The 13,875-nt window shown below is 46.6% G+C and overlaps 1 protein-coding gene across 1 annotated transcript; it reads right to left on the bottom strand.

Annotated features, from left to right (window-relative positions):
- Positions 1 to 321: 321 nt before the first annotated feature.
- Positions 322 to 13,199, bottom strand: LOC311117446 (centrosomal protein of 112 kDa-like; the record flags this gene model as incomplete). Its single annotated transcript, XM_084192376.1, has 5 exons — positions 322 to 333; positions 890 to 976; positions 8,668 to 8,742; positions 8,853 to 8,900; positions 13,119 to 13,199. Coding segments are annotated over 5 exons (303 nt in total), but the record flags the coding sequence as incomplete, so codon positions are not given.
- Between the last annotated feature and the right edge of the window lie 676 nt (positions 13,200 to 13,875).

Genomic DNA, 13,875 nt, shown 5'->3' on the forward strand with positions numbered 1-13,875 from the left:
TCTCTCATGTCATCTATGAGACAATGACCAGTCTTACCACCATCAGCACCACACTCATCCATAATTAATCTACCTGGTGCTAGTTAAAACTAGCGCAAGCCAGCTTCCCCATGCACCTTTGAATGGGCTTGTTAAAGTCTCTACCCCAACACCACTCCCCTTTGAAGCCATTAGTCAAACGGCTGGGTAAACAGGGACCAAATTGAATCCGACATCGCTCGCAATCTGTACGCAATTAGCGTGATTTCCCTGCAATGACACAGACACTAAAGAGAGAGGGATGGAGAGAGAGAGCGGGAGAGGTGGGGAGGGGAGGAGCTGTCACCGTGTCTCCTGTCAGAGACAAAGAGCTAATCGACAGTTTAAACATAGGGAAAATTGGGCTATTTCTGTTTTATTGAAATATTCTGTAGCAACAATGAAAACAGACGTTTTTCGGACGAAGTTGACAGATCCCAGGTGCTTGATGTAGAGCTGAGTCCATATACCCCTGGTGTTCAGACTTCAGAGTCATTTCCACCAAGATTGCAAGGAGATTTGAAGAGGGCCTGAGTAGGATGCTGAAGAGCTATTTTTCTTAGTGGAGGAGCCCAGAGAGGGAGGGAGAAAAGTGTTTGAGCCCAGCCAAAACGTCATCAGATGTAGTGTCATGGTGGGGGTGGGGAAGTGTGCAGGGAGAATTCCTCGTTATACCTACCTTCTGCACTGTCTCACTTTACTGTACTGTTTGTCCTCCATTATATAAATGCATGGTTTCATGTCTGGGCCATACTATAACATCCCTACAGATGATATTATGGCCTTATGTGTGAATTTCTCTAAAATATCAAATAATCAAACAAATTCAATCATTCAATTAATTCATTGATAAATCAATCAGCGCTCTGACCTTCTGCACGTCTGCGTCGTGCTTCTGCTGCATCTTCAGTTTCTCCTCCTGGTGCTTGGCCTCCAGGACTTTAGTCTTCATCTCAGCCTGCTCGGAAACACACAGGACCATGACAGACAGGGGAGTCAATACACATATCATCCAAACACAGCACAGGAGATGGACAAAATAGCAATGGCAATGTCCGCTGACCCTGTTTTTACTAAATAGGCCAACTAATGGCAAGTAGTGGCATTACAGATATTTATTGTTGATGGTGCATAGAGCGGCAGCGGTGTCAATGAATCAAGCTTCATTAACATTTCAAAACATATTTATCTACAAACAGGACTTCAAATGTGTGTAGGAGGGATGAACCAGACACGACAGTGTGTGTGTGTGATAATACTGAAATACAGTATAAGTCAGTGACAGAGACAGGCTTGGCCAGAGAGAACAATGCATAGGCTACAGTTATCCACTGACACGGTCGGCTCCTTTCATTTCAGCTCAATATACAGGGGATCAACAGTTAAACCGTCTGAATCTGCATGTCAAGACAGAGCTCCCAGAGCCATTCATTCACTCCCACATACACACACACAATGCCACAGGAAAATAATACACACTTAGTTAATACGCCGGAAGTGTACACACACACACACAAAGTAACACACATAGTAATTCAAAATATTTGTACTCACACACTCAAACCAGGTAGACACATCAACACCCACACACACTTTCAGATACCGCTTGCTTTTACAGAGTGGGTTTAATACTAAACGCCAAACACAGACCTTCTCAGTGACTACCTAACACAGCTCCTCCTGTCATATCTCCCTCTCATCAGCCCTGCCAGAGGTTATATTGCTTTGTGGCTTCAGGTTTCCTGAGTATTTACCAGGAAATACTGGAGGACGCAGGCCTTTCATCTGGCTAATGAGACACTCTCCCCAACACGTGGCGAGACTGATAGGAGAGGCCACCCTGTCCCGTGGCTATCCCTGTTTGGCAGTCTTCCCCTACTTCTTTGAACTGCCGCTGACGGTTGTTGTGTTGTTGGCTCACAGTGTCTAGTGGTCTACCTTATCTGATTGCCACTGGGTGAGAAGAGGAGAGAAGGCCTCCTCAGGGCATGACATGTGCCCCTGATCTGTTGTGCCACTGTAGAACTGTCTGGCCTCAGGACTTGGCAGCTCTGGGGCCAACAGTCACCCAGTCAGTGGAAAAAAGAGCTTGCTAACGTTGTCAACACAAAAGGGATTTAGACAGGATGAGTCCGTATTGCTTTGTGACTAATGTACTTACTCACAGGTTTTAGTCACTGGAAGGTTTGATTCATTGCTCAACTCTGGGGCTCAGTGACAAATACATCCTTCCAAGTTGGAAAATGCCTTTTGGGCAGTCATGTAACCCGTATCTGCGGAGGTAGTTTAGATGCTTAAGTCCCCTATTGTATTGACATTTGACAAACTAGCCAATACCTGCCCATTCATTCTCACAACAATGCTAATGTTTGCTTTCGAGCAACAAGGATCTGTATCGTACTCATTCCCAGGGTCTTCTACATTCAAACTAGATGATTCCCATTGTAAACTACTGCTGCCATTATCCCACAACTTCAATCTGCTACTTATCCTCCTTCAATGGTGCCATGTGAAGTTCTCTCTCTCTTTTCTCTCTCCGTTTCTCTTTCTTTTCTATTGAATTACCACAATTTTCTTGTGCAATCTCCGAGACCACAGGAGACTTGTTGGAGGAGAGATTAGGCTGATTGAAGTGAGGGAGTCAAGAAGATTTTCCAGCGGTGCTCCAAACACGTGGGTGTCACTTTCTCATCACCTCTTTAAATGAGCTTTCTAGAAAGTTTGTCAAACTACATCAGGGGCTTTCGAAAAATGGTTTATAGAGGAAATAGAAGGGAGGGAAGAAGGGAGGGGGAGAGGAGGGAGAGAGGAGGAAGGAGAGAGGAGGAGGGAGAGAGAAGGAGGGAGAGAGAAGGAGGGAGAGAGGAGGAAGGAGAGAGGAGGAGGGAGAGAGGAGGAAGGAGAGAGGAGGAAGGAGAGAGGAGCATTAGTTCCCATTTTCAGGCTCAAAGGCCCTGCTCTCTTTCACCTCATGATTCTCACCAAACAGCGCTGAGGCTGAAAATCAGATAAGAGGGGCTAGTCGTCTGAATCAAAGACAGAGCAGAGAGGCCGTCACATAGGATCCATGCATGGAAGCAGTTGTATCATTATGCCTTTGGAAAGCATGGGCAGATTGGAAACTGAACCTCAGCTCCAGACCCCTTTGGCCGAGCTGCAGCCATTAGAGGAAGAATCACAGAGCCCTGTGATGGTGCTTGTGAGGAGAACCCCAGGAGTACCAGGGGAAAATGTAGTCTCTCTCTCTCTTTATTTTTGCATGCATCACCCCATCTGCATGTGCCAAAGCAATCACATCACGTAGGTCTAATCCTAACCCTATGGGTGGGACTGGCTGAATGGTCTTTGATCATTTAATTGATTATACCACGGACCCATCCCATAGCACCTGTGGTGTGAGCACAGCACAGTAAGGGTGTGTGTAGAGGGGATTACAAGGACTAGACTTGGGTGAAAATACATGACCATATGAGACCAAAGTGACTCAACTTCATGGTGGCCAACGTCTGCTTCAGCTGCCACATTACCACACACTTACTCAACTTATCAATGAAGTCAGTAGCTTAACTGGTACAGTCAGCGATCTTATCAATTTATCAATGAAGTCAGTAGCTTAACTGGTACAGTCAGTGTTCTTATCAATGAAGTCAGTAGCTTAACTGGTACAGTCAGTGATCTTTCGAAATTATCAATGAAGTTAGTAGCTTAACTGGTACAGTCAGCGATCTTATCAACTTATCAATGAAGTCAGTAGATTAACTGATACAGTTAGCGATCTTATCAACTTATCAATGAAGTCAGTAGCTTAACTGGTACAGTCAGTGTTCTTATCAATGAAGTCAGTAGCTTAACTGGTACAGTCAGTGATCTTTCGAACTTATCAATGAAGTTAGTAGCTTAACTGGTACAGTCAGCGATCTTATCAACTTATCAATGAAGTCAGTAGCTTAACTGGTACAGTCAGCGATCTTATCAACTTATCAATGAAGTCAGTAGCTTAACTGTTACAGTCAGCATTCTTATCAATTAAGTCAGTAGCTTAACTGATACAGTCAGCGTTCTTATCAACTTATCAATGAAGTCAGTAGCTTAACTGGTACAGTCAGTGTTCTTATCAATGAAGTTAGTAGCTTAACTGGTACAGTCAGCAATCTTATCAACTTATCAATGAAGTCAGTAGCTTAACTGGTACAGTCAGCAATCTTTTCAATTTATCAATGAAGTTAGTAGCTTAACTGGTACAGTCAGCGATCTTATCAACTTATCAATGAAGTCAGTAGCTATCTGGTACAGTCAGCGATCTTATCAACTTATCAATGAAGTCAGTAGCTTATCTGGTACAGTCAGCGATCTTATCAACTTATCAATGAAGTCAGTAGCTTAACTGGTACAGTCAGCGATCTTATCAACTTATCAATGAAGTCAGTAGCTTAACTGTACAGTCAGCGTTCTTATCAACTTATCAATGAAGTCAGTAGCTTAACTGGTACAGTCAGCGATTTTATCAATTTATCAATGAAGTCAGTAGCTGAACTGGTACAGTCAGCGATCTTATACACTTATCAATGAAGTCTGTAGCTTAACTGGGGATGTGCTTGGTGTGAGAGCCCAGAGTTCCTTAATATCTTTAATATAGTTAATCTTTAGCAACATGTGGCGAGGACCAGACCCAGCTGCAGGTCATTTCCCAGTAGGCGTCATTTCCTGCCGGTGGTCATACGAGCCACGCCATGGCGGGCAAGGCCTGCGTACGGGGCTTAATGTGGAACCGCTGGAGATGATAAGATTCAGGTGGTGAGGATCGAGTCGGAGTGAGTCACTGAGACACTTCTGAGGAGGGGTCGTGTGTGTGTGTGCGTGTGTGTGTGTGTGGTCACAACTCCCTGCTGGACTTGGACAACTCCTTTTTATTGTCAACTGTGACTCAAAAGTCACTGAATAGAAAGAAGACATTTTGAGCGTCACAGATTCCGAAGAAACACAGACCTCCAATATCCATTTATAAACCACTGTGGTGTTAAGGCTCCTACATTCTATGGGGAGATTTTCTGGTAAACAGAAAGGTGGCAATTGAATACATTTCTGTTAAAAATAGGCCTAATCATGGAAAAGCAACAAGTTTCACCATGAACAAAAGCCTGGGGGTTAGACCTGAGTCATATTCATTAGGCACCAAATGGAGAGAAATAAACTGCCTGAAACTGGGAGGGACTACCTGAACTTAAGAAATGATAGTTTTCACTTTTCGTTGCAAAACTTTTTGCTACTCTGTTCTCTAATGAATACGACCCTATTAGTTGTCAGACCTGTGATATAAACCTGTTGCTCTAGTAGACTCCATGCCCAAGGTTAAACCATACAGAACCCATCCGAGGCGACGAGGGGTAAGAAAACAGATGGTCTGACTGAAAACAAGACCATAAAACAACCACTGTGAAACCAGATAAGCCCATCTACAAAAGCCATTCAGGTCTGTTGGCAGGAGTTTCTCTGTTCCCTTCGTGGGGTTGGAGGTAAGAGCTGCAGGAAAAACTGAGTTTCACCTCGCCCCACACACCCACACACTAATACATGTACACACACAGACACACACACATTCCCAGCCCAGACAGTAAAATCCCAGTTCAACACCATTTCCTCTCTTGAAAGTCAAGTGCTTCTGAGCGCCTTTTAACTGGGCCCCGTATCGCCACGCTGGGTAGTGATCTGGCCTATATAAAACTACTGAGAGGGCTGGCCAGCTCTCCTCCCTGGCTCCTCAACACACAGCCTGGGACTGACAGCTGACTGCTATCAACCTCCTACACACAGACACACACACTACCGTAAACACACAAACACACACTAATACAAGCACACTAATACAAGCATGGAATAAAATTCCAAGCATTAGTTCCCATTTTCAGGCTCAAAGGCCCTGCTCTCTTTCACATCATGATTCTCACCAAACAGCGCTGAGGCTGACTGTGACACTTGGTGCCTGACTGAGCTGAAAATATAATAACATACAAAGTCATGTGAACATGTGAGTCTCCGCTCCTCCAGTCAGAATGGATATAACCACATTAGTCTCCGCTCCTCCAGTCAGAATGGATATAACCACATTAGGAGGGCTGATGAGCATTGTCGGTGGTGCCCCTATGAACCAATCTCTCTCTCCCTCTTTTCCTCTCCCTCCCTCCCCCCTCTCTCTCTCCCGCTCTATCCCTCCCCCCGGCTCCCTCTCCCTCGCTCTCACCCTCTCTATCCCTCTCTGTCCCCCTCCATCCCTCTCCCTTCTTGCCCAGCTCACTGAAGTTGATCTAATTGAGTACAGCATTTCTCCAGGGGGACATAAAAAGCCATGGCGATTAGAGTCAAGTCATGCTCAGTTTTATATTTAACAGTGTGAGTAAAGGCGGGTGGGGGGGACTTCAAAGAGTGCTTTCAGAATTGGATTTTCAGCTTAAATCCACATAAGGAAAAACTGTCATCACTGGTCAGGTTTTTTTCTCTTAAAAAGGGGCATTCGGAATCGTCCCTTTTGGAACAACAAACTCAACACAAAGCGCGGCCCAGAACATAATTTTTTGGCATAAGGAGGTTAAACTCTTTACCAGAGTGACGCTATGTTAAGTTTGCTTTGAATGGGACTCAACTTGTGGTTCACAGTTTTGGGTTAATGTTATGATCTTGAATTCTTTTACTCCTTCGAATTTAGATCCACAAATTCTCACTCTATCATCCTGTTGACATGGACTAGGAGATTGGTCAGGCCTACCTCCATCACTATGGATAAAGGCTACAATTGGTTGTGTACTGTTTTTTAATAACGTCAAATCGAATCAAATTTGATTTGTCACGTGCCGAATACAACAGGTATAGACCTTACTTACAAGCCCTTATCTAACAATGCAGAGTTTAATGCGCACTACACTCTGTAGCGCCTTGCGGTTGGATGCCGAGCAGTTGCCATACCAAGCGGTGATGCAACCAGTCAGGATGTTCTCAATGGTGCAGCTGTATAATTTGTTGAGGATCTGAAGACCCATGTCTCCTGAGAGGGAATAGGCGTTGTCGTGCCCTCATCACGACTGTCTTGGTGTGTTTGGACCATGATAGTTTGTTAGTGATAGGACTTAGTGCCTGCAAGGAACTTGAATCTCTCGACCCGCTCCACTACAGCCCTGTCGATGTGAATGGGGGCTTGCTAGGCCCTCCTTTTCCTGTAGTCTACGATCAGCTCCTTTGTCTTGCTCACGTTGAGGGAGAGGTTGTTGTCCTGTCACAACACTGCCAGGTCTCTGACCTCCTCCCTATAGGCTGTCTCATCGTTGTCGGTGATCAGGCCTACCACAATTGTGTCATCGGCAAACTTAATGATGGTGTTGGAGTCGTGCTTGGCCACGCAGTCGTGGGTGAAGAGGGAGTACAGGAGGGGACTAAGCACACACCCCTGAGGGGCCCCGTGTTGAGGATCAGCAAAGCAGATGTGTTGTTGCCTGCCCTTACCACCTGGAGGCGGCCCGTCAGAAAGTCCAGGATCCAGTTGCAGAGGGAGGTGTTTAGTCCGAGGGTCCTTAGCTTAGTGATGAGCTTTGATGGCACTATAGTGTTGAACGCTGAGCTAAAGTCAACGAACAGCATTTTCACGTAGGTGAGCGTGATCACACTCGTCCGGAACAGCTGGTGCTCTCATGCATGCTTCAGTGTTGCTCGAAGCGAGCATGGAAGGCATTTAGCTCATCTGGTAGGTTAGAGTCACTGGGCATCTCGTGGCTGGGTTTCCCTTTGTAATAGTTTGCAAGCCCTGCTACATCCGACGAGCGTCAGAGCGGGTGTAGTAGGATTCAATCTTAGTCCTGTACTGACGCTTTGCCGGAGGGCATAGCGGGATTTCTTATAAGCGTCCGGATTAGTGTCCCACTCCTTGAAAGCGGCACCTCTAGCCTTTAGCTCAGTGCGGATGTTGCCTGTAATTCATGGCTTCTGATTGGGATATGTACGTATGGTCACTGTGGGGACGACGTCGTCGATGCACTTATTGATGAAGCCGGTGACTGATGTGGTATACTCCTCAATGCCATCGGATGAATCGAGGAACATATTCCAGTCTGTGCTAGCAAAGCATTCCTATATCTTAGCATCTGCGTCATCTGACCACTTCCGTATTGAGCGAGTACTTCCTGCTTGGGTTTTTGCTTGTAAGCAGGAATCAGGAGGATAGAATTATGGTCAGATTTGCCAAATGGAGGGCGAGGGAGAGCTTTGTACGCGTCTCTGTGTGTGGAGTAAAGGTGGTCTAGTCTTTTTTCCCTATGGTTGCACATGTGACATGCTGGTAGAAATGAGGTCAAATGGATTTAAGTTTTCCTGCATTTAAGTCCCCGGCTACTAAGAGCGCCGCTTCTGGGTGAGCATTCTCTTATTTGCTTATGACCTTATACAGCTCGTTGAGTGCGGTCTTAGTGCCTGCATCGGTTTGTGGTGGTAAATAGACAGCTACGAAAAATATAGATGAAAACTCTCTTGGTAAATAGTGTGGTCTACAGCTTATCATGAGGTACTCTACCTCAGTATTGATTGAGGTACTCAACCAGTATTGCTTGCTGGAATAGTTGATGATTATTGGATGGTTGTCTATAGTTAGCTGGGTGTTCTAGTGCCCACCTCTTTCTCCTGTCTTGCAACTGGGGTCTGCTCATCAGTCACAGTGCTATTCTTCAGGCTGGATTTGAGGAATATCTACAGTATGGAAATAAAAGAGTGGGTAAGAAAGAGACGGGGGGGAAAAGGTAACACTTGTCTAATGGAACCTGCCCTCAACACACATGGGAACCCTCCCTTACACTTACCGGAGACAGGGGGATAGGGTTCTCTCTCAAATACCTGGGGTTCTCAATCTGCAAGAGAATAAGAAAAGAAAGAAACAGAACAAAAAGCCCTTTACTTATTTTATATCTCCTCCTCTTCTCTTCTCTTCTCTTGACAAGCCTCCATCACAAACACATGTATATATATATATACACACAGAGACACAGACACACTCACCCCTCCCCGACCTCCACCCTCGGTTTGGCATAAACAATACAGGACTTCAAACTTCAAAGGCCGGCACTTAACACACAGTTAGTTTCTTCTGTCAACTCTGACTGTTTACAGAAAGGGAATACCTCGGCCACTTCAAGGCATTGTGTGTGTGCAGCTCAGCTAGGCCCATTTCCGCTTGGCTCCTCTTTCTGCCAGAGTCAGCCCTTTTGTCAACCCCGTTACTCTGTAAGCTATCCGTGACGCGTCTATCGGCCCAGGGAGACAGATGTGTATACACACTCCCTCACCAAACACGCCCGCTCTGTCCCCTTTGATTACACAGGGAAGAAAAAACACAATGCGTCAAGACTGAAGAGACGGCTAACAAGAATGACAACATAGACGTCAGCCCACCTTAGAGTGTGTTAAGACACAAGTGGACTGACTGACATGGCTATGGAGTAAAACCATCAATGGTTCAACTCTGTTAGGGGATTAAGCCGGGAGGACAAACTGTCGGCGGTTTCATCTCATTTCATTCTCCTTCTCCTTTCCTCTTGTTGTGAGTGACCTCATTATTTCTCTATGAACTTCCCAGGCAGCTTCACAGTGTGGATGACAGCTGCAAGGGAGCAGGCGGGATCACAGCCTTTTGAAACTGAGATAATCTTACTTTGTAGATGACAACAACTGACAGAAAGAGAGAGAGTAAAGAGTACTATAGCTAAGCCTCAAAGGGGAGGGGCGAAGGACGGGAGTATAGTGTGTGTGTGTGTGTGTATATTTGTGTTTTCTCTTTGGTGTAAAGGTTCAAGTTGGTGAGCTCATTCACTAATCCTAAATGAAAGGGGGACTCAGGCATGTTTGATGGCCCAGAGCTGGAGACCTAACTGGTCTGAACTGAATGACATGTCAGTAAGACATAGTGGACATCCAGTATAGCAGGATACTCCAGAATGACCAATCATTCAATACTAAACAGCTAGTGGCAGAACAAACCTCTGCCCTCTGAGCATAGAGCTGGTGCAGAGAGGAACTTTTGTTTTACCCCTGACACCCAGTTCAGCAAATCATGTTTATAAATAAAAGTTATTATAAAGTCTTACCAACATTTTTGATTGAATATTGAAAGTGGGCCCACACTTACCTCCCTATCTGTGGAGCTGAACGGCCCACATCCAACTCTGACCATGGGAGGCCCACATGCCAAGGCTTGCAGGGCAGGGCCAGGCCAGACATTGGTGGTGAAACAAACTGGTGCTAGACTAAACTAAAGTGTGTGTTTGCTTGTGATGTCTGCCCAGCACTGGCACTGCATCCTGTCTGTGGCATTCTCCCTGACAAGGACAGATGGATGAGGTGGCCGCAGACAGAGTAGAGAAGAAATAAGAGGAGAGAGGAGAGAAGAAGAGCCACTCCACATCAAGGACCTACCGCTCAAGCCAAATAAACACACGTTGTGATGCATCACTTCCTAACGCTGACCCAACGTTGGGAAACAGGTCTGTGAGGTAGAAAGGGACAATAGAGCAAAGATAGGACTATGATGAGCAATAGTGCGGTTGGGGTTCAAAATATTTAGCCACATGTTGTGTTCTCTCCTAAAGGGGAGAGGGAGAGACCTGGCTAGGCGTCTAGATGGATCTGAGGTACGGACATTTCAAAGAGGATACCAGAAAAGGTGAGACAAAGCAGGACCAGACACAAAGAGTAACAGGAGAGAATTACATTGAGGCAGCAGACAGCTGGTAGTTTCAGCCACTGCAACCAAACATCCCTCTCTAAACTCTGTCTATGTTCCACAGTGCAGAGAGCACAGCCACACATCTTAACTCTGTCTATGTTCCACAGTGCAGAGAGCACAGCCACACATCTTAACTCTGTCTATGTTCCACAGTGCAGAGAGCACAGCCACACATCTTAACTCTGTCTATGTTCCACAGTGCAGAGAGCACAGCCACACATCTTAACTCTGTCTATGTTCCACAGTGCAGAGAGCACAGCCACACATCTTAACTCTGTCTATGTTCCACAGTGCAGAGAGCACAGCCACCTGTTGATCTATTATAGATGATGCTGGTGGTAGTGGAGGCTAGGGGAGCGTTGCCAAGCACATCGCCTCTTATCATTATCACTAGTGCAACACAGAGCAGAGCAGGGCTTCATGTCCCCGTCTGATACAGGGAGAGAGAGAGATGAGAGAGATAATCATGAGCTTCATCAAAAAAGAGAGAGACCCGTACAGGTGGAGGGGGAGAGAGAGAGAGGAGGAGAGAGAGAGAGAGGGAGAGAAATAATAAATAAATAAATAAGGGATTGAAAGACATCAGTGTACTGCTTATCTCTCCCAGGTCCAGGACTCTCCAGACACAGGAGATAAGACAGGAGCACATCTAAAGACTTTCAATCTCCCTCTCCTACTACCTCTCTCCTCATCCTTCCTCATCATCCTCCTCCTCCTCTAGCCCTCATCTCACTGCTCTCTGACTGTATCCCTGTGGTTTGATAGACACTGCAGCTGTGTAGGTGCTAGTCCGTATTTGTGGGTCAGTGTGACAGGCAACGTGTAGTGTACTGGGCATGGGATACTCTCTCATCCAATGGTGGTATATTTCATATAACCCGCATGGAACTGGCTGTGACTGCAATATGCTTCTCAGGCCTCTAGGGGTCCCCCTCTGCTTCAAACAAGCAGGTATTGCTGCGGGACTTGCTTCCATTCAGCCACAAGAGCATTAGTGAGGTCGTGCACTGATGTTGGGTGATTAGGCCTGGCTCGCAGTCAGCGTTCCAATTCATCCCAAAGGTGTTCGATGGGGTTGAGGTCAGGGCTCTGTGCAGGCCAGTCAAGTTCTTCTACACCGATCTTGACAAACCATTTCTGTATGGACCTCGCTTTGTGCACTGGGCATTGTCATGCTAAAACAGGAAAGGGCCTTCCCCAAACTGTTGCCACAAAGTTGGAAGCACAGAATCGTCTAGAATGTAATTTACCCATACGTAAAAATGTATGCACACATGACTGTAAGTCGCTTTGGATAAAAGCGTCTGCTAAATGGCATATTATTATTATTATTATTGTATATAAGATTTCCCTTCACTGGAACTAAGGGACCTAGCCCAAACCATGAAAAACCTCCCTAGACCATTATTCCTACTCCACCAAACTTTACAGTGGGCACTATGCAATCGGGCAGGTAGCGTTCTCCTGTCATCCGCCAAACCCAGATTTGTCCGTCGGACTGCCAGATGGTCAAGTGTGATTCATCACTCCAGAGTCCAATGGCGGCTAGCTTTACACCACTCCAGCCGACGCTTGGCATTGATCTTAGGCTTGTGTGCGGCTGCTTGGCCATGGAAACCCATTTCATGAAACTCCCGACGAACAGTTCTTGTACTGACGTTGCTTCCAGAGACAGTTTGGAACTCGGTAGTGAGTGTTGATTTTTACACGCTTCAGCACTCGGCAGTCCCGTTCTGTGAGGTCTACCACTTCGCAGCTGAGCCATTGTTGCTCCTAGACTTTTCCACTTCACAATAACAGCACTTACAGTTGACCGGGGCAGCTCTAGCAGGGCAGAAATTTGACGAACTGACTAGTTGGAAAGGTGGCATCCTATGTCACTGAGCTCTTCAGTACGGGCCATTTTACTGCCATGTTTGTCTATAGAGATTGCATGGCTGTGTGCCTGATTTTATACACCTGTTAGCAACGGGTGTGGGTGAATTAGCCGTAGCCACTAATTTGAAGGGGTGTCCACATACTTTTGTATATATAGCACAGGAGGTTGGTGGCACCTTAATTCGGGAGGACATGCTCGTTGTAATGGCTGGAGCGGAATAGGTGGAATGGTCTTAAATACATCAAACACATGGTTTCCATGTGTTTGATGCCATTTCATTTGCTCTGTTCCAGCCATTTTTCTGAAATGTCCTCCCCTCAGCAGCCTCCACTGATATATAGTGTATGTTATGCAGCACAAACATGCTTATCTGACTAGAATATGGAATCACGTTGGCTCTATTCATGGCATTTCTATCTGCCACGTTCAACAACGTTTGGCTACTAAACGTGGCCCTGGCAGACATACCCCCAGGTTCCAGCTGTTGAGGCGAGCCTCCAGGTCACTGTCGTCAGGAGACGGCACCACTGGCTTCCTGTGGCCATCCACCTAGGGACCAAAGAGAATAGGTGATACTGAGTGTGGGACAACAAGTGCACATACTGTTTAGTAGGGTGTGTTGTATTCTTAACAGCCAGCCCCACCCAACTGCTTCTCCAACCCTTCTTTACTATACTCTCCTCTCCTCCCCTGCCTCTCTTTCTCCCCCCTCCTCTCTCCTTTCCTCCATTCTTCTTCCTTACTCTCCTCCCCCTCCTCTTCCCCTCCCTCTCCTCCCCTCCTCTCTCCTTCCTTACTCTCCTGTTCCCCTCCCTCTCCCCCTCCTCTTCCCCCCTCTCCTCTTTCCCTTCCCCTCCCTCTCCTCTTTCCCTTCCCCTCCCTCTCCTCTTTCCCTTCCCCTCCCTCTCCTCTTCCCCTCCTCTTCCCCTCCCTCTCCTCTTCCCCTCCCTCTCCTCTTTCCCTCCCTCTCCTCTTTCCCTCCCTCTCCTCTTTCCCTCCCTCTCCTCTTTCCCTCCCTCTCCTCTTCCACTTCCCCTCCCTCTCCTCTTCCCCTCCCTCTCCTCCCCACACCAGATGTTTGGCCGTTCCAGACCATTTCCGTCCCCGTCCTGTCCCCCTGCAGTCTAAATTCCAGTCCAGGGGTCACAACGCTCTCCCCTCTGTTGTTTTGCTCAGTCTTTTGTTACAGGGCGTCCCAGTCCTGAAACGCTGTTATATAATGTGA

This window comes from Coregonus lavaretus (genome assembly GCF_964263955.1).
Source record: "Coregonus lavaretus genome assembly, contig: HAP1_SCAFFOLD_8128, whole genome shotgun sequence".
NCBI lineage: Eukaryota > Metazoa > Chordata > Actinopteri > Salmoniformes > Salmonidae > Coregonus > Coregonus lavaretus.